The following is a 22,396-nucleotide window of genomic DNA, read 5'->3' on the forward strand; positions in this document are numbered from 1 at the left end:
TGAAGTTGTAGGTGCCAGAGTTTCCCAAAATTAATCAGCCAAGGAGACACAGGTTACTTTACCATGAAGAAACAGGCCATGCCCAGGAGCAGAAGAGTGGAAACATGTTACATTAACTTACAAATCATGTCCCTGGAAGCAACCTAGATGTCCATCAGCAGATGAATGGATGAGAAAGCTGTGGTACATATACACAATGGAGTATTACTCAGCCATTAAAAATAATACATTTGAATCAGTTCTAATGAGGTGGATGAAACTGGAGCCTATTATACAGAGTGAAGTAAGCCAGAAAGAAAAACATCAATGCAGTATACTAACGCATATATATGGAATTTAGAAAGATGGTAACAATAACCCTGTATACGAGATAGCAAAAGAGACACTTGTATAGGACAGTCTTTTGGACTCTGTGGGAGAGGCAGAGGGTGGGATGATTTGGGAGAATGGCATTGAAACATGTATAATATCATATATGAAACGAGTCGCCAGTCCAGGTTCGATGCACGATACTGGATGCTTGGGGCTGGGGCACTGGGATGACCCAGAGGGATGGTATGGGAAGGGAGGAGGGAGGAAGGTTCAGGATGGGGAACACATGTATACCTGTGGTGGATTCATTTTGATATATGGCAAAACCAATACAATATTGTAAAGTTAAAAAATAAAATAAAATTAAAAAAAAAGAAGAAAATAAAAAAAAAGAAAAAAGAAATCATGTCTCAACAGTATCAATTCTGAGTACTCCTTTGAATCCATCATTTATTTGTTCCTATTTCTATAAGCAAACTACACCCATATAAGTATCTATTCACTCTGCTTCCTAACATTATGTTCACTGCTGCTGCTGCTGCTGCTAAGTCGATTCAGTCGTGTTCGACTCTGTGCGACCCCATAGACGGCAGCCCACCAGGCTCCCCCGTCCCTGGGATTCTCCAGGCAAGAACACTGGAGTGGGTTGCCATTTCCTTCTCCAATGCATGAAAGTGAAAAGTGAAAGTGAAGTCACTCAGTCGTGTCAGACTCTTAGTGACCCCACGGACGGCAGCCCACGGGGCTCCTCCATCCATGGGATTTTCCAGGCAAGAGTACTGGAGTGGGGTGCCATTGGCTTTTCCAGTGGTATATAAATACATGGCAGTAAACAAAGAAATGATATATTGACTGGAAGTTGAAGAAGTCAACTCACTAATGTAGAATATAATTATTCATTTAGGAGTTTGGTAGGAATCTATGCAACTGAAAAGATGTATCTTAAATTTTAATGAAAATTAGCTGGTGATTCTGGAGAAGGCAATGGCACCCCAGTCCAGTACTCTTGCCTGGAAAATCCCATGGATGGAGGAGCCCAGTGGGCTGCCGTCCGTGGGGTTGCACAGAGTCGGACACGACTGAAGCGACTTAGCAGTAGCAGCTGGTGATTCATTTAGGGAACATTTCTGGAGTTTTCTGCTTTGATATTATTTTCATACTCTATTCATCACTTCCTAATGCAAAATAGTTGCACTGATTTAAAAAGCAGGCTAACACACAAGTGTTATTGAATACATAAGAATGGGAGGGAATAAACATAACTGAAATCCATAAGATTAATTGTATTTCAAATGAATAATATAACTACACTCATGGAAAAGAAAGGAAGAAAAGAAGAAACAAACTAATCAAAGTTATTTGTAAATAGTATTTGACTATATACATTAAATCTTAGGCAGTAAGAAATAAAAAGAATCACAAATTAATCCTGAATTGCTTTTAGTCAGGTTATTAGTTGTGGGATGGACAATGTAAAGCAATTCTGAAACTATCATCAATGTGTTACTGGATTGAGCAAACGGGAAAATGACATCACTGGGAGCCAAGGTTCCAAATTGGAAGAAGAGACATGAAAACATGAAATGGGCATCTAGGTTGCTTCCATGTCTTGGCTATTATAAACAGTGCTGCGATGAACATTGGGGTACACATGTCTCTTTCCCTTCTGGTTTCCTCAGTGTGTATGGCATTGAAACATGTAAAATATCATGTAGGAAACGAGTTGCCAGTCCAGGTTCGATGCACGATGCTGGATGCTTGGGGCTGGTGCACTGGGACGGCCCAGAGGGATGGTATGGGGAGGGAGGAGGGAGGAGGGTTCGGGATGGAGAACACATGTATACCTGTGGCGGATTCATTTTGATATTTGGCAAAACTAATACATTTATGTAAAGTTTAAAAATAAAATAAAATTAGAAAAAGAAAAAAAAAAAAAAGAAAACATGAAATGGGGAAAGAAACAATGCTGTAGAAACGGTCGTGCTAGTGTGAACTCATGTTTTCTAAAATATATGTATATTTGTGTGAACATGTAATTTATATGTATGTATGTGTGTGTGTATATATATATATATATTTATGTGGAGAGGCATATTAAAGCAAATACACATACACACATATGTTCACTGCTGTTAAGTCGCTTCAGTTGTGTCTGAGTCTGTGCAACCCCATAGACGGCAGCCCATAAGGCTCCCTTGTCCCTGGGATTCTCCAGGCAAGAACAATGGAGTGGGTTGCCATTTCCTTCTCCATTATATGTATATGTGTGTGTGTGTGTGTGTGCATATATATATATATTTATGTGGAGAGGCATATTAAAGCAAAGACACATATACACACATATATAAACACACACACTTATGGGCTTCCTTAGTGGCTCAGCAGTAAAGAATTTGCCTGCCAATGCAAGAGATGAGGATTGGATCCCTGGGTCAGGAAGATCCCCTAGAGAAGGAAATGGCAACCCACTCCAGTATTCTTGCCTGGAAATTCCATGGACAGAGGAGCCTGGTAGGCTACAGTCCATGGGGTCACAAAAGAGTTGGGAATGATTTAGCAACTAAACTCAGCAGCTATATATATTCAGGTATATGTATTTATACTTGAGTGTATTTACCATCTTAGCCTCCAGAAAAGGTTGCAAAGCAGTGCTGAGCAAACCAATACCAACCACCTACACCTAATTCTCCACTAAATAGAAAGCAAATGTCTCAGTCTGGGGCTGGGGCATGGTAGTAAAAGTTGTGCCTGAAATATTCTGTTTTGCAAAAAAATTGAGGAAAAAAAATCTGAGGTGAAGGCATGTTACAAGATCACAGAGACCAACTTCATGGAACTCACAGTGGCCCAAATAGGGACATTTTAAGCACCAAAATAATTAAGTAATTATACCTATTTGAAAATACAGAAACTTGTAGGTCCATATCAATAAGGAAGGAAGGAAAGAAAGGAAGAAGGGAGGGAAGGAGATAAGGAGGAAGATGGGGAGAGAAGGAAGAAAAGAAAAGGAAAGAAAAAAGAAAGAAGGGATAGCTCTTGTACACAGTAGAATGCTAAGTATTGACTCTAAACGTGGAAAGAGTAATGGGGTTTGAAAATAATCATTTATAACTACTGTGTTAAAGACTGGATCAGGAAAAATCTTCAGTAGGTGATAATCTGGGGCAAATATTTGAGGAAGATATTACGATATTTTCATTGTCTTAATATGTCTCTCCACAGACAGTTTACTAGTTGTAAGGGAGTAAAACATATTAATCATACAATGGAGAAACTGGGCAACATATTGGCCAAGTGTTAAAATCAGGAGTCAAAAGATATGGATATCGTTTGTCCCCAGACAGGATACTTTAAGAAGATCACACAATCATCAATGTGGTATTTCATCCAAGAATGTTAAAACCTGAATTCAATCATCATGAAACATCAGATAAGCCCAAAGAATGACTGTATGTGGATAAAAGATCAGAGGACTATATATCTTTTTAATTTGTCAATGTAATCAAAGACAAAGAAAGTCTATGGCAATGTTGTCAATTAAAGGAGACTAAAGAGATATGAGCACTAAATGCATTTAGTGTATATAGAGGTGAAAATGCTATAAAAGACAGCATTGGGTTACCTGACAAAAGGGGAATATGGGTGAGAGGACAGATGAAATATATTGCGTCAACGCCAAATCTACTGACGTTAGTAGCTCTTTGTTCTGTAAAGGGATATTCATACCTTTAGAAAATGTGCACTGACGTATAATATTTACAGTGAAGGGCTATTAAGTATATAACATTCTCACTTGGCTAAGAAAAAAAAAGTGAAAATGTCAAAGCAAATGGGATAACATGCTCACAATAGTAAAAGTATATCACTGTCGTTTTACTTTTGAAATTTTTTATAAACTTGAAATTATTTCTAAACAAAACTTTAAAAAAATGTGTTGCCCCAGTCTTTTGTTTCTATACCTTCTTCAGCCACTGTAGTTTAGGACTTCACTGCTTTACATTCTGAAGCATTTAGCACATTGCCCAGAATTCATATTGCTCAAAACATATTCTCAACTTATTTTCCAGCTTAAATGCAGTGACTTCCCAACTGCCTGAAAACCTGTGAAATATCAACTCCTTCATTTGGAGCACTGACCTATTGGCATCCAAGGCCATTCTAGCCGTGTCTGCTGTCCTGTGGTTACATGAAACAAAACAAACCTTCTCTGCTGCCTGAACACTAGTCTGTCTAGCCTCGTCCAAGCCATTCTACCCTTCCCCGCATAATCTTATCTGTATTATCCTTTCTTTACAGCGTTCAAATATTATTGATTGCCTTAGCTATTCCTGAAATCTTTAAGCTCTTCTGAACCTCAAGAACATGAATTGTTTACTCAACCTTTTAGTACATCATATACTATCCCAGAGGATAAGTGTGATTTTGATATGTGTTTTTTTATATATATATATATATATATATATATATAATCTTCATAAAATCATGCGATATCTGAGAAAGTACTTATCATAGTCATATATATATAAGTATATTAATAAATATAAATAAATGAACCATGAGTTAAAAGCAAACAATTTTTTTAAAGTTAACAAACACAATTAAAAAAAAAAAAAAAAAACACCTAGGCTCTCTCTCAGTTCTGGTAACAATGGCATTTCAAAGTAACATGTATACCTGTGGTGGATTCATTTTGATATTTGGCAAAACTAATACAATTATGTAAAGTTTAAAAATAAAATAAAATTAATTAAAAAAAAACAACAACAACAAAGTAACATGTCATTTTACCTCTTTGAGTCTCAGCTTCCTGTCTATAAAATGAGAATGCATCTACCCTGTCAATGTCATAGGGCTGTATGAGATTTGAGACAAACCTAAGGGACTAAAGAATGTTCTACTGTGACCTTCACATGTCCTTGTCTCTGGCAGTTATTTCTTCCCAACCTCTTATACATGATCTCAGATCCTAATTTCTGCCCCTTTTGATAAAACCCAGACTGTCCAAACAATGGATGCTAATCTACATAACCAATTTACACCTCTTCCAAGAAGTGCCTTTACCAAAACTAGCTGAACTTCAGCTGACACTCCTGCCAAAGCCCTATAAAAATTCTGCCTCCCTTCCCTGAGTTCACACAGTTTCTTTAGAGACTTATGTCTGGCAATTTTGAATACAGGCTTATGCTAATAACTCCCTGGTTGATTTTCTTCCTGGGAGAAGAAAATGGCATAACATAGCAGTGGTTTTTAAATGCCAATCCATGGGCCAGCTGCTTTAGAGTTCTTTGGAGAGATTTTGAGAAATAATACTAATGGGCTCCTCTCACACTTTCTGTGGTGTCTGGCCAGGAAATGATCCTGTTAAAGCTCTTCAGATGATTCTGAAACAAAGTAAGTTTGCTCCCACATGAAGACAAAAGTTTTGCAAAGCCATAAAGGGCTAACGAAATACAAGACAGTGAGAGATCTATCGGTTGGTAGTTTGCTTCGTCTGAACTGCAAATGATTCTCTTAGAAGTTAAAATCCCATACACATTATTTCTTCATTGATATAACCACCCGATCTCTGAGAATGGAAACCCCCTTGAGACTGAATGTAGAACAGACATTTCTGTGCTGCACAAGGACCATCTTGCATCTTGCACTAAAATAATTAACAGGGAGATGTTCCCCTAAAAAACAGGGAGCTAATATCCCAGCGGGTCATATGCTTGAAGTTATTTTCAGCAGAGAATAAAGGTGAGCCAATTCCTCTTTCATTTGGTTTCCCTCTGTCGCTGGCGTGGGCCTTTATATTCCTCGCCTCAGTCAGAAATCCACAAATCAGGGACTGAACTTGACATTCTTAACATTAGAGCTTAACCAACAGAGCTAAATGGCCAAAACTGATCTATCATAGCTTAAAATAAAAACCAGTTCACCTGACAGAATGCCAGCGTATCTATCAATGTATCCAGAAGCTAAAAAGTATAACTTGCTGCTGTTCATCGCCTAAATATATAAGGAGGAAACTGAACAGCAAGTGGCCTCCAAACAATAACTTCCATATTTTATGAAGCCCTGAGATATTTATCAAAGCATAAAATTAAAATATAACTTCTTGAATTATTAAACGGAAAGGAACATGACAAAAAATTGTTGCTCATTTGAGAGAAAAGAAAACAACATGCAGCTTATTAAATTTAATTGCTGCTGGAAGAATTTGAATAAGAAATGAACTGCGTCTATTAGCTTCAAGTTATTCCTTTGGTTTTCAAGGTCACCTGCAAGAAATAGGAAAGTCTGAAGCTTCAGCAAAGGCAAGGACGATAGGGCTTTACCTGTCATGGCCTGCTGGTCATCCACCGTTAACTTTAAACTTTTTCCTCGGCGAACCACACGCACTGTGTGCCATTCGTTATCATTGAGGTTATAGCCAGCAAAAAGGGTCTCGGGACCTTTGCCTGTAGAATATGCCAAACAGTCATTATGGACACTCAGAATCAGTCGAGCAAATGAACCTCACAGAGAGTGAGAGAAAGAGACAAAGAAAGGGGGGAAGCAAGGGAGAGGGAGGAGAGAGGAAGGAATGAAAGAAAGAGGAGAGAAAAAGACAGAGGGAGGAGAGACTGGCTGGATCAATTCTCAAGCCCATTAGAGTCACAGCAAGCAAGGAAAATTACCAGTTAATATATATTCAGGTGTAACAGTTAAAGAAGAATCGTTAACATTATGCATCAATCAAAGACAAACAAATGCACCTGTTGTCATAAATAGGCACACTCAACAGAGCAATGTTCCCAAATTTGCACAAACTTTTCCCTCTCTCAGAAATTTTCTTGTTTTGCACTATCTCTTTTTTCCTTTTTTTTTGGCTAATGAGGTAGATAGCAGTCATAAGACATCTTCTGACCTTGGGGAGAGATCTGACCCTAGGCCATTATCTAACAATTTTCAATGAATGGCACCTGGTTGATTAGGCCCTGGCAAGGAGGTTGCTCTGGGTATTAGATTGTGTGATGACTGCTCTTTGCACTTATTATCATGTACCTTCAATATTCACCAGGCTTTTAAATTTCTGGAATGTGTCTGAGAACTAGTGAAGGCCCAGAGAGTGGGTATAGGTAAAAGTACTGACTCTTAAGAAGTGAAGAAAGTCAAGAAAAACACTGTCCATAAAGGGCCAACTGTTGAGTGGGAGGGGAAAAAATGATTAAGCAAGTGGTATCGGGAAGTGATTTCCAGCTAAGGACCAAAGGAAAAAGAGTCAGAAGTGTAAGCAACTGGAAAAGTAATTGCAAGTGAACCTATGTAAACTTGTGCAAGTTGAATTTAAGTTGGCTTAGGAGAAGGAAATGGCAACCCACTCCAGTATTCTTGCCTAGAGAATCCCATGGACAAAGGAGCCTAGTGGGCTGCTGTCTATGGGGACGCACAGAATCGGACATGACTGAAACGACTTAGCCTGCATGCATGCATTGGAGAAGGAAATGGCAACCCACTCCAGTGTTCTTGCCTGGAGAATCCCAGGGACAGAGGAGCCTGGTGGGCTGCGGTCTATGGGGTCGCACAGAGTCGGGCACGACTGAAGCGACTTAGCAGCAGCAGCGGCAGGACAGAGACTATATCAGAAAGTATCTGTTGACGTTATTGAAATGACAAATTAAACAAATGTCTCTCTTACACATAAAAACAAAGGTAGGGAAAAAAAGAACTTTTAATAGAACTGAACATGTTTTATTAAAAATAAGCCTTGCTAATAATCTGATATTTTGATTCATTTTAAAAAATCATGAAGTTTTTAATGATACATCTTTTGGTGATGGATTCCCCCCCACCCTTTTTTTTAACGTACTGACATTTCTTGGTAAACTAAAATGACTAAAGACATGACATTTAATTATACGACTTTCAATTGATTCAGGATCAGGGTGGGGTTCACAATTTCTTCCACCAAATTCTACCAGACAATCTAGCCAATGTCCAAAGAGCATAGGATGGTGTATGAAAATACCAAGAAGAAGGAGAGAGAAAAGAAAGAAAAATAAATTAGGGAACTAAGTACTAGAAGAAACCTAAGCAGTCTGTCCAACAAAAAATCACTGCTTTAATACTGCAGACTACTATACTGATTTCTCTCTTAGAATGTTATTGATGAAACAAGTTCTGTCTTCCTTGTTTGAGGTTTCTTTGAGGCTTAAACTGAGCCAGTGATATAAGTTAAATTTTGCAGGATGAATTGCCTCCTGTCTTGGGTTTCCCTGGTGGCTCAGATGGTAAAGAATTCACCTATAATGCAGGAGACCCGGGTTCAATTGCTGGGTCGGGAAGATCCCCTGGAGAAGGGAATGGCTACCCACTCCAGCATTCTGGCCTGGAGAATTCCATGGACAGAGGAGCCTGATGGGCTACAGTCCACGGGGTTGCAAAGAGTTGGACACAACTGAGCGACTAACACTTTCAATTTTAAACAGAACCATCATTAACATTAGTAAGCATTTCTTTTGTTTCTTTAGAGAAGTTAAATCGCATCTGGACACACAAATAAAAACTAGTTTAGATAGAAGAGTTTAGAGAGATTGATCATTAAATAACTAGAGGAAGCCTGTTCAACAGCTGCAGTTCAACAACTGCAAAAATGCTTTGAGACCAAATGTTGAAAGCAAGTCCCAGGATCAAAGGAACTCTTTCTAGTTTCAACAGTGAAGTGTTTAATAACTGCAGAATCTTAGCATCCTACTGGCAGCAAGGGCCATTCTGAGTTTTGATCTTTGAAAAGAGAATATATCATTTTTAAAGCTATTTTTATAAGGTAGATCTTATTTCTCTTAGAAATGTGTGCTTTTGAAGCAGTCTCACTCCCATTCTCTTAATTTAAGTGTTTTGTCAAGAAAAAGAAGCATAGGGGTGATATCATCATTATACCCCATTCTGGGCTTGATCTTGCGGTGAAATCATAAAGCTTTATCCATGAAACAATAATTTCCGTAACAACAGGCACAAAATCCAATTAAAAATAACCCTTTGGTTCATGAAAATCTCTGTGGACCAACTTCAAGCTCCTTCCCTGCATTATTAAAAATGTGAAGAAATTGATTTTGGAAGAGGCTTTTTTTAAATGCACTTAATATTCTCAGTTTAAAACAATGTTATTTATGTGACATGAAGTGTCATGGAAAGTGAACTGGACAGGGAATTAAGGATTGCGGTTGTTGGTCCTTATTTGCTACTGAGAAGGAAGTTGGGTCCTGGTAAATGTTTGTTATGTACCAGGCACTTTATTAACTTATTTCATCTTTACCTTATTATAATTTTGCTGGCGTGAAACCGAAGGCCTAGAAAGCTAAAACAACTCGGCCCAAGGTCACATAGCTAAAATGTGATAGAGATGTCTTCTCTCCTAGGTCTGACCTAGGATAATTTATCCTCTGTTGAAATTTTGAATTTCAGAATCATTTGTCCCTATGGCAGAATTATAGTCATTCATACCATTAGTGATCTGAATTCCTTTTAAAATTTCTTTTTCCTTTTAGGATATCAAAACATATCTCATTGATTCTAACCTTTCTCCCAGCATCAATGTGTGAGCTAGGGAGGGAATAGTCACAAAACTGTGGCAGTGGTTAATTATTATTTTTAAATGGTGGAATTATTTTTTTTTCCACCTGTAATCTCACATAAAGAATATAAAAATCACATAAAGGGGAAGTTGCTATTCTGTTAAAGAGGCAGGCCAACTTGTCCCCTAAGGCATCACCCAGAAGCCCTGGACTCTGCAGAACCCTCGGAGGTTGAAGGGGAGGCGGCAGAGGGAGATATTCATTTCTTTCTTTAGGAAAATGATGAGCTTATTAGAAAACTCCAGCAAAGGCTTTTAAAAATCATTTGCAAGTAACTTTTTATTTTCAAAGTTAGATTAAGAAAAAAGACTTTTCACTGAATTAAAAAAAAACAATTTTTCTAGAACATCATTTATTACATTACCAAGGTCCACAGTTATTCAAAGCTACTTTTTAGTCTACCTACATTATCAACTCTTTAACATGCATTTTCAAGACTCTTTCTAACTGCAAAGTCCAAATTCATAAACTCTTTCCTGAAGATTTTATAAGCTATTTCCTCTTATATCATGTGAGTTATAGAACTGACTGCCTTTCCTTATCTCTTTCTATTCATCATAAAACCAAGATTTAGGGTATATGCTTACTTTCAGCAACTTGATTCTTTCTTTTCTTAAAAAAACAAAAAAACTGAATATTGACCTTTCTCCCTAATTAATCATTTAAGTTATTTTTGCTAATCACTTTATATTCTATTTGAAAGTATTTTGTCATAAATCAATAATGAATTTATTTAATGAAGAAAAGAATAGCTTCACATGGATGTAGAAATAACTAATTCAACTCTCCCATTTTATAGATAGCTCCATGGGAGGTTAGTTGACATGTATGTATACAACATCACTGATCATTTCAGATATTATTGCAAATGTATTTTAAATTTATTTTTAATATTTGTTTCATATTATTTCATGAATATTTCAAATTTACTTCATATTCAAGATGTATATAATAGCAATTTTGGATACTTTTTGTAAGAAAGCTTTCTGTGCAAATGTCCTGTGAAGTATATTCATTGGTTTGTTTTTTTTTTTTTAATGTAGGGGGGGGAAATAACATTAAAGGACAATAGTGAAGATTAAAACAAAGCTAAGAAGTCTAGGAAGCAATGTGATTAAGGATGTCTAGTAGACTGTAATGACAGCTGTCCCTAGAGTTGAAAGTTAGATGTAGCTTGAGAAAATCAAACCCAGACCTACTATATTTTGATTTTTGATACTGGATGCTTGGGACTGGTGCACTGGGACGACCCAGAGAGATGGTAAGGGGAGCGAGGAGGGAGGAGGGTTCAGGATGGGGAACACATGTATACCTGTGGCGGATTCCTTTTGATATATGGCAAAACCAATACAATATTGTAAAGTTAAAAAATAAAATAAAATTTAAAAAAAAGTCAAAGAAACAGATCAAAAAAAAAGAATTAGTGAAATGGAGGGGAGATATAATAGTCTAACTCAAGGAACAAACTAATAGCTTAAAACACAAAAAGAAGATAAATGTAGTTGGTCATTATTTACAACAGAAGATGCACAATAAAAATAAAACCTCTTTTGGAAAAAAAAAAAAAAAGTTCCAGACTTGAGGGCTGCAAATGTTAGACTCATTGCATACCCTTTAGGTAGCTATTTCCTTCCACTGGTATTTTTTAAAGATGCTAACTACATAAATGGATCATCCGTATGAGGTACCCGTTTCTCACTATAGTTCAAACTAGTTGGTTCTAGATTTCCTTTTTGTTGCCTTAAACAGTAAATGTAAGTGATTTCTGTATGTAACAACCTAGGAATTTGAGCAGCTAATCTGTTTTATCAATTAAGCTATTTAAATATGGGGATTTGAATAAGTATTTCTGCAAAGCCACAACCCAGCAAACTGCATAGATGATGGGCAGGTAGGAATTCATTTAGTTTGCCTTCTAGAAATGATCTATCTTCATTTTATTAAGAATAGGTTGTGCCTTTTCAGCCACAGCTATGTGGGCTAAAAATGGGCAACACATGAAAGTGGGGTTTCTACAGTACTTCTATAAATAATAACAAAAAAATTCACATTGCCTTAGGGATATAAATTGGTTCTGTCTTTATACGTAACTCTTTTTTTAGATCATTAAATTGCCTATAGCACCCAGCAATTGAATTAGAAGTTATTACAGCATCATACATCTTAGAATTATGAAATTTTGAAACCGAATGATCCATGTTATGGAGAAGGCAATGGCATCCCACCCCAGTACTCTTGCCTGGAAAATCCCATGTACGGAGGAGCCTGGTAGGCTGCAGTCACGGGGTCGCTAAGAGTCGGACACAACTGAGCGACTTCACTGTCACGCATTGGAGAAGGAAATGGAAACCCACTCCAGTATTTTTGCCTGGAGAATCCCAGGGATGGGGGAGCCTGGTGGGCTGCCGTCTATGGGGTCACACATATTTGGACATGCTGAAGCAACTTAGCAGCAGCAGCAGATCCATGTTATATCTGCTGTTTATCTAGTCTCATTTAACTAATTCATTCTGGATTATGTGGTTTCCATGAGCTTGTGCTTAGTCACTCAGTCATGTTCAACTCTGCCTATCCATTCTTCAGTGGATCTTCCTGACCCAGGAATCAAACCCGGGTCTCCTGCATTGCAGGTGGATTCTTTACCAGCTGAGCTAGCCTACTAATTTAGTTTAAAAATTATTTTGTGCCAAACACTGATCTCAGCATTGGGAATGTCCCAAGTTAGATTTTCAAGGAGCTTTCTATAGATTACATTCTAGTAGATCTAGTAGGGATCAAAATACTTCTGGCAATGGACCAAATGAAGCTCTGGGAGTTGGTGATGGACAGGGAAGTCTGGCGTGCTGCAGTTCATGGGGTTGCAAAGAGTTGGACATGACTGAGCGACTGAACTAAATTGAATGGACCAAATAGTAAATATATTCCACTTTGCCAAATTTGGTTGTCATTGCAATTACTTAACATTGCTATTGTAGTGCAAAAGCAGCCATAGACTATACGTAAACAAATGGATATGGCTTTGTTTCAATAATTATTTGTTTAAACAGTAGGCCAGCTTAGTTCTCAGGTCTTTGTACGAGACACATAAATAAACAGACAAATTCCCTTTTCTTCTGCATTTTCACATTGAGTATTAAAGATGTAAGCAATGGAAAAATAGTCATGAGTTTGAGTCCAGAGACCAGAGTTTTAGATTGACTGTGGCCATTAACTCCAACATAACATTAATTATTGGAGAAAGAAATCACAACCCACTCTGGTGTTCATAACTGGAAAATCCCACGGACAGAGGAGCCTGGTAGGCTACAGGCCATGTGGTCGCCAAAGAGTCAGACATAACTTACCAACTAAACAACAACCTTAATTATTCTAACTTTGTCTAATGCTCCCACAGCTCTTGGTCTGAGTTTTCTTATCAGTAAAACAATGACAATAACAAAAACTAAGAACAATTTTAAAAGGCTGTAAATGGCATAAACCAACTGCAAAGTCCTTCTACTTCTAAAATGTAATTACCTTTCCTGTTCTACAAATTTAGAATAGCAACTTTCATTAAATGCATGACATTTGTGTATGTGTATAAAATTAGGTGTCTATGTATATCAAAATTTCCAGGTATTAAGCTTTATTTGGCAGTTGACTTTGAGGACTATTGCCTCCAGTGGGAGGCAGGACCCAGTGGGAAGCTGGAAATAAGCCTTGTCATTGTGACAATAATAGGAAGAGAGAAAAGGCAGGAGAAACAGAAGCAGGAGCCACCGCTGCTGGGTGCCTGAGTCATGGCTCCTGGCAACAGCACTTATACCTGGAAGTGACAGGAGGATGTGTTTCTCAGGTTGTAATTATGACACCTTCAGCCTGCTATTCGACTTTGCCATTAGTTTCTGGTTTTAAAATAATTACTTTAAAAAATAATCAGATTGCTCCTTGAAGGACCAACAGAAATGAAAGAAGAGTCATTCTTATTAAATGTTTCTGTTTTATCTTTCTCAATTTTTACACTGGGCTGGGAGCAGAATTTTGTGTTTGTATTTCCACATGAATCAGTTAGGAAAGCTGATTAAAATTAGAAACATATAAATGGCACTGTCAGATTAAGATTTTTTTTCTTTTTTTGCAATATACTAGCCTTACAAGAAGAAGGACCAATTAAATGATTTCTGAGCCTAGTAAAGACATGCAACTCTTGTTCAAAATGTAGTATTTCAGAACAGTGATAGCCAAGTATTTACCCAAAAACAGGCCCTTCTAAACACAGAGCCCTGGGTAACTGCACAAATTGCATGCTGTTTGAGCCACCCCTAAAGAGGAGTTGAAGTTTTGTGCTTATTTATTTTTAAAGTTTTCTTTTAGTTAGCTCTACATTCAGGAATATGCAGACAAGACTGCATTTATCAACATAAGAGGTGAGTTACATCACCCTCCCCAGTTTGTGAGCCCTTAATGGCAAAGCCTCTGGGGTATCAGAAAGGCTGTCTGTCTCAGAGCTGTCTTGTTGGCCAGGTCTGGTGCCAGTCATGACCTGGATAGACCAATCATCCACACAGCCGTAAGGCTGATGTACCAGCCCAGTCACCTAACTCTTCCTCTTCTCTAATCCTCCTCAAGTTCTCCTCAATTTAGCTGATCCTTGAGAACTATTGAGAATGTTTTTATATTGTCGTTTACTGTATAGGAAAAGAGACATTTATAGACTCCTAAGGACAGATACATTTCTTTATACTAAAACTATTACAAATATTCCTCCCTAACTAAAAAGTGTGCTCTGTGTGTGTGCTGTGCTGTGCTAAGACACTTCAGTCGCGTCTGATTCTTTGTGACTCTATGGACTGTAGCCGACAGGCTCCTCTGTCCGTGGGATTCTCCAAGCAAGAATTCTGGAGTGAGTTACCATGCCCTCCTCCACCAGGGGATCTCCTGATCCGGGGATCAAACGGGTGGGCGTCTCTGATATCTCCTGCATTGGCAGGTGAGTTCTCTACCACTGGTGCCACCTGGGAAGCCCAACTAAAAAGTACTTTGAGCAAATAAAATAAAATTAGACATTAAACTTGGTTCAAAAATGAACAGTAACCACAGAAGAAAGGCATTTTGTAAACTTTAAAAAACCACTGGAGAAATGAAGTAGTCCCACACTAATCAATTTCACTGTATTTACTTTGGGTAGATTGCTATTTAAGTCTTTTCTTTCTTTTAAACTTTCTACAATGTGTATATCTTGGTCTGGTGCATGTGTTTTAGATTCACAGATCCTCTGAACATTTATCCTAGTTCCATGAGTTACTAGCTATGCGATCCTGGTAAATTATATAAATTCTCTGTGTCTCAGGATTCTTATCTCTAAAATAAGCTAACAATAGAGCCATTTTACAGTATAAATTTAAGGCATTTTAATTATTTAAAACAATGCCTAGTGCATGGAACACCTTCGTTTTTAATGATAATAATATCATCAGTATCATATTGTCACTATTGTTATTCTCCCTTCGTTGTTGTTGTTGAGTCACTAAGTCATGTCAACTCTTTGTGACCCCATGTGGACTGTAGCCCACCAGGCTCCCCTGTCCATTGGATTTTCCAGGCAAGAATACTGGAGAGGGTTGCCATTTCCTTATCCAGGGCATCTTCCCAACCTAGAGATCAAACCCACGTCTCCTGCAGTGGCAGGCAGATTCTTTACCACTGAGCCACCTGGGCTTAGAACTTCAGGAAAAATACCCTAGGTCCTATTGTTCAGTGCCTTGAATATAAAAGCCATGCTTAATTATTTATTGAATGAATAAATCTGTTTAGATTTTGTGAACTTTTTTTTATGGTGGATTAAATACCTCTTGATATTGAATTAAGCCAAACAGTTAATGAAAAGTAACTCCATTAACTTTTAACACCAATCTTCACTAAGAAGTGTCAAAAATAGAAAGTTTCATCCCCTTGTTTCCACATTTGGCAGCATGGAATCTGATAAGTCCAAGAACTGGAAAACTTGGGCTACTCAGTTATCTGGCTAATTATTTAGACAGCTTTTTTGCTTAGTTCCCTTGAAAATAAATTTAATGATGTGTACAGTCTAGGACAGCAAAATATCCTGAGGCCGGTAGTCAGTAACTTCCAAATACAAAGAGAGTAGTTGGCTTAGGAATGGGGGATTCAAGGCTTAATGAGTATTTAATTATAAGAAAACACAGATCTTGTGTGCAAAGAGGTCTGACCTTGGAGAGCTACTGGAAATACCGTATGGAGACTCCTCTGCCATTTTCCTAACTCATATCAACCCTATTCTATCATCTACAAAATAAACTTTACTATATATAGCTGCCTCCCTTCTTGTTTCATATCTGGCTAGATATCTTAGCTCTAAGCAAATAAATAGACAAGGTTTATAAGAAACATTTAGCCTTTACACACAACTTTGACATTGATTGTACCCATTTATGACAGATCAGGATAAATATCTCTGATGTAAATCATTTTCAATGTAAAAAAACATACATTTTAAGAAATACAATTTACCTTTTAAGAATATAACTACAACACAGTAAAAAATGAACACAAATCATATATTATTAAAATAATGTTTTAAAAGAGCTCTTTTAAAATCTAATCTAGCTCAAGTGACTGGTTTAGGAAGAAGCATAATAAAATAAACCTACTATAATGAAAGGAAAAATCTGGACTGTGACTTTATTTTAAGAAAAAAAGGCCATTTCCAAGAAAAGCTTATCACATTATAGGATAGTCTGCATGTATAAAATTAAGTACTAAACAGTTAATATGATTTTAACTAAGCATTTTAAACTGAAAATATACTGAGCCTTGGTGTAACATGAGAAGAAAAGGATTATATTGATTTATATTGACAGAAATTTAAACAAGTATTATGCAATTCCTACACAATGCCAAACTATCTAAATGAAAACAAAAATGAAAAAGCATACACATATTGAGCATTTTGAAATTTATAAATATTCAATTTGACATCTCATAAACAAAGCCATGAATTGCAATGACAAATGCAAAGATGCTAAAATTAAATAATTTCTCATCCAAATACAGCACTGTTGCAGAATTTATTTTTATGAGAAGATCAAGAAGAATGTACATTTCTGAAAAATTAAAGGAATAATTTAATACTATAATATTATTACTAATACTAATATTATAGTACTATTAACACTATAAGTGTATTTGAGTATCATTAAATGTGAGACTGACTTAACAAAATTTTGCTGTCACTCAATACTTTGGGGGTATTCTTGTAAAAACCTTCTCCCAGAATAAGAAGCACATTAGGAAAAAATCAAAATAAAAAGCTAAGTTTCTGTCTTTAAGTTTTTGTTCCTTTTCATTTCACTAGGAAATCACAACAATGCTTGAAAATCTAGCTTTCACTATTTGTGGTAAACATTACAATATCTATTTTTTTAAAAAGCAAATGCATTCTCAGAAATATGATACAGGATAATATGTCTTTAGGATTTTTGAACTATAGAGTCTCATTTGTTTTGATCCTTTTTTTCGTTTTTTCCTCAGTGAATGCCCCAAAGAAAGCTATGAACAAATGATACATGATAATTCATTCACCTATCATGTAAAAATGAGAATGATAATATAAATTGTTTTCAAAGTATTAATATGATTTCCTGAATTCTCTATTTTGAATTTTATTATTGCAATAACAAATAGAACTAAATTTAATTTTTCTTTTATTGTACTGATAATTAGCCTATTTATCCGGCTAACTTTTAGTCACTAATTTGAGTGCTATGATTCTATTTGACCATTTATTTTAGTAATTGGTAAAATACTGGATTACTCCTTTGTTTGAAGTTGGGACAAAGTCTTCTGAAGTGAACGACACGCCTTACTAAACAGGAGCTATTCTAAGATGGTGCTTGCCCACCTATAGCAATGGCTATTAGCAATTAAATCTTATACCAGATTAATTTGGTTAATCTCAGGAGAGAGCGTTTGGAGGTTCCCTGAAGCTGGTCAGCCAGCTGCTAGAAGAAATGTTATATTTGTGTGCTTGCTCCTTGTCAGTCTTGCTACACTAAGATTACTTTAGTTAGGTTTTCATTTGAGTGAGTTAGTGTCACTGATAATAACTTATACCAGTGCAAAGTATCTTTTCATTTACAGTTATTCCAATCTAGTTTGTTTTTCAAGATCGTTCTCACAGATGCTTCTGATCAGTGTTCATATGATTGCTTTGAGGTCTCTGATGAATCATGACAGAATTTATTTTTGTACATATATGTTTTCTCCCTATTTTATTGTTCTTCAGCTGGCTCAGTGACCTCGATCTGCTTCATATTACTTCAGTATAAAATCTCAAATAAGCAATGGATCAGATTTTTCAGTGCTGCATGCTATATTTACAAACTGGACATATTGATATTTTTTTCAGTATATTGTTAAAGTAAAAAAAAAAAAAAACTGTTGCAAAACATTTGCACACCATGACCCTATATTTTTAAAGAAACACATATAACATATTTATTTCAATAGTATCATGCATAAAATATTTCAAGTCTTATATTTAGACTGACCTCCTGGGAAGGGTGATGGGAGGGTGAAGAATACTCACAACTGTATGAATGATGCATTCAAAGAACAATCCAATACTAAGTACAATGAAAGTAACAGTAATTGAAATGTTCTTAGAATTTCTTACTTTACCTTTGGGAAATGGTTTTCATAATGTACTTCTTACCCATCTTGCTCTTTGTTCCCATTGGTCACAAGTAAGAGAAATGGATAAGATCTCTGAGCAACCTGAACATTTCAATCTCCAACTTTTTTATGGTTCCATGCATTTCCCCCTGATTTAAAGAGCCTTGCTCACTTGACTTACGTACCATTTGTCAGTAATGTGTTGAAGAAATTATAATCCTTAAGGGTATTTCATGGTTAAAGTCAAAACACTGTTAATCAGACAGCCTGAAGAAGAGATGCTTGTGGGGAAAGCCCACTGCTCCTACATTACCCTGGATGTGCGTATCTGAGTCTGTGGCCCCCTTCTCTGTGGACACTACATTGGATCACCAGTGGGCATCTTCCCCCAAAGTTAAAGTCTGGTCAGTGGCTTATGAGGTGACATGACTTGAAAGCTCTGCTCAACAGAGCAAGGATAAGTAATGAATCCACTAGATTCTCTTTCTAGGGGAGTTTGAATACATAGCATACATTTAGTCAACAGTTTAAGGAGCAGCAAACAAAACAAAACAAAACAAAACATGCACAGGAGGAGGCAGTAGACAAATAACCATGATCCAGGAGACACCATGGTAAGCAGAAGACACAAAAAAGTAGAAGCTATGACCAAGCAGAAGCAAGTGAGTAGAGAAGAGAGGAAACCAAACAAAGCTCAGCTTGAAGGCTTATATTAATCATGTCTGATATATGGTTAAGTGGACAAAACGTCTTTTAAATTATGCATCCACTTTAGCAGTTAGCAGATACATAATTTCTATCTAGCGACTAAACGAGGAACTGAAATCCATGGTTATATTATTTGTTTCCATATTTTCTGATAGGTAAGTAACTGATGAAGTGTAAATTGTTAATGGCTTTGAGAAAGATTAGGAAGGCAAAACTTCTTGAAAAATTGCAATATATTTGTTAAATTGCAATATATTCATATATAAAATATTAATATATTCTACAAGTCTACACTTGTACAATGAGTTATTTGTGTGGCACTATGTATCATCATTGAACATTAAGGCTGTCCTAAGGATTAGAGGCTATTTTAAACAGAAGTTTTGAGCACTTTTTAGTCTTTCTGAGCCTTTAGGATTAACTGTCTATGAACCTGAATTATAGAGGCACATAAGTACAAAAGTATGCTCCAAATATAAACAAACAATTATTGTTTTCTTTAAAATAAATGAACTTCTAATCATATATCTCACAATGAGACTGGCTAGATTAAAAAAAAAACAAACCTTAATAGTAGCTGCTGCTGCTGTTGCTGCTAAGTCGCTTCAGTCGTGTCCGACTCTGTGCGACCCCATAGACGGCAGCCCACCAGGCTCCCCCGTCCCTGGGATTCTCCAGGCAAGAACACTGGAGTGGGTTGCCATTTCCTTCTCCAATGCATGAACGTGAAAAGTGAAAGTGAAGTCACTCAGTCGTGTCCGACTCTAGCGACTCCATGGACTGCAGCCTACCAGGTCCCTCTGTCCATGGGATTTTCTAGGCAAAAGTACTGGAGTGGGGTGCCATTCAATGTCTAATTCATATTTTCACCTTCAATTTTTTGGATCAATGATAGCTTGTTAAAATGCTACCTCCCTATCAAAAAACAAACAAAAACAATGCCAAACTCTAACCTATGAAGGAAATGGCAAATGTTTTAGAAATCAACTCTCTAATAGCACAATAGGAACCTGTGATCAACAAATTGTGGTCTCACAATTTGTGACATTTTGTGGTAGAAAAGAAAATTTCCTTTTCCCAGAAGCCAAGGGAAATATCAAGTTCAGAATTTTTCTTCTGAAACATTATAGGCTTTTCTGACAATTTCTACTGTGGCCATAGTTACAATGGTAACTTTCAACAATGAAAGAGAATTTGATGAATTTGGTTAACACAAATCTGGAATTCTGCATTTCTTTGAGCACAGCCATTTGCCATCGTAATAAGGAGATGTTCAACTGACTAAATTAATAACTGAGACTGATTTCATATGAATTCTTAACCTGCACCAAAAGAGCAATCTTTTAAAACACTGAAGCATTTTATATTTGCATGTAAGCAATAAGCCAATTAACTGTTCACTAAAATAGACCCAAGTCTTCTACTTACCAAGCTTTCATACGATGACTTTGCACAACCTATGTAGTCATTAAATGTGCATTCTTTATGATTCTCTTAATATTAAGAGTGGGTAATTCAAATGGGCTTTCCTTAAATTTTATTCCAATTTTGATATTTTTCTAAAGACACTGCCTACACAATGGGCCTTAAGAAAAAGACTCAGCTTTTGCTTCTTTGAGTTATTTGTTTTTCATCAGAAATCTATTGTCTCTTTATTTTATATGTAAATTCTCTTATATTTTTGTTGAAAATCATTCATAAACATTCTTTTCCTTTCCTTCATATATACTTTAAGCTTTAAAAATGACAGCAATGAAAAACAAACAAAAAAACCCTGCCCTTTTCTGTATGTATGTATTTATCTTCCTTTATTCCTTGAGATGGAGAAGACAATGGCACCCCACTCCAGTACTCTTGCCTGGAGAATCCCATGGACGGAGGAGCCTGATAGGCTGCAGTCCATGAGGTCGCTGGGAGTCGGAAACGACTGAGCGACTTCACTTTCACTTTTATGCATTGGAGAAGGAAATGACAACCCACTCCAGTGTTCTTGCCTGGAGAATCCCAGGGACGGCGGAGCCTGGTGGGTTGCCGTCTATGGGCTCGCACAGAGTCCGACACGACTGAAGTGACGTAGCGTTCCTTGAGCAGCTCTTATCCTAGGTGGATGGACAGCACCAATCAGTGAGAAGCAGTGATTGATGGAACTCTTGAAATCAAGGATGGTTGTGTGGAGGCAGAGACAGAGGCTCCTTTTGCAGTTCTCTGCTCTTCAGGCACCAGGCAGCTGCTCCGAACTGAATATTTGTTTCATGTTAACAAGAGTCAGCCTCATGAAATTCCCTCATATCTTTTTAAGTGGTCTGCCAAGTGGCAGCCTGATCAAAGCAATCTAATATGGCTTAAGTGCCACTGGTTGACATTTTGCATTCTTTTATTGCTTTCCATTTTTATCTACATAAAAAAAATTAGGATAACTAATATCCAGTTGATCTTTTCATTCTGGTAATAAAATGATAATACAAAGATCTTATTATCCACTCTGGGCATCCATCATAGTACATTTACCAATAACATATTACTCAGAGCATTTCTTCACTATACCCAAGTCTTGGCCTTAGATTTTCTTTCTTTGCAATCCTTAGACAATGAACTGCCAAAAAAGAAGCTGAACTTCAACCCTTGACACTCTGCCCACATTAACACCATCTCCAATTTTATTATCTCTGTGTCTTAAATAAATCATTTTCTGTAAGAAGCCAAACAAAGTTGGAAGTTCTGCCTACTGGGATATTTTTTTTCACCCCATAGAGCTTTTTATTTTTGTAAGAAAACAAGAGGAAGGAGAACAAGAGAAAACAACATTGGACATGGAAAAGTAAGATGAGTAAATCTTGGTAGGAAGAAAGAGCAGATGGGCAGAAGAGATCTATGTATAAGGATTAAATAAACAATAATAAATAAACAAGCAAAATAAACATCAAAGACCATGGTTTTATTAAAATGCATGTTTATGTGAATTCAGAGGTGGCTACAAACCTTCCTGTGGGCAAGAAGGATATTCCATAATTATGTCGTTGACTTGACAAGACAAAAAAAAAAGGGAAAGACAACACTAACAAAAACAAAAATCACAAAATCCTCCTTGCATCTGCTACATATTT

General features: G+C 36.8%; 1 protein-coding gene across 19 annotated transcripts in view; it reads right to left on the minus strand.

Moving 5' to 3' along the window:
• NRXN1 (neurexin 1) overlaps positions 1-22,396 on the minus strand; it is a 1,219,761-nt gene that overhangs the window by 624,644 nt on the left and 572,721 nt on the right. For all 19 annotated transcript variants that reach the window (XM_070798634.1, XM_070798636.1, XM_070798622.1 and 16 more), the window contains one exon: positions 6,633-6,755. In XM_070798634.1, coding sequence (XP_070654735.1) covers positions 6,633-6,755 — 123 coding nt within the window. The remainder of the gene's footprint in view (positions 1-6,632; positions 6,756-22,396) is intronic.

Source organism: Bos indicus, chromosome 11 (genome assembly GCF_029378745.1).
Source record: "Bos indicus isolate NIAB-ARS_2022 breed Sahiwal x Tharparkar chromosome 11, NIAB-ARS_B.indTharparkar_mat_pri_1.0, whole genome shotgun sequence".
Lineage (NCBI taxonomy): Eukaryota > Metazoa > Chordata > Mammalia > Artiodactyla > Bovidae > Bos > Bos indicus.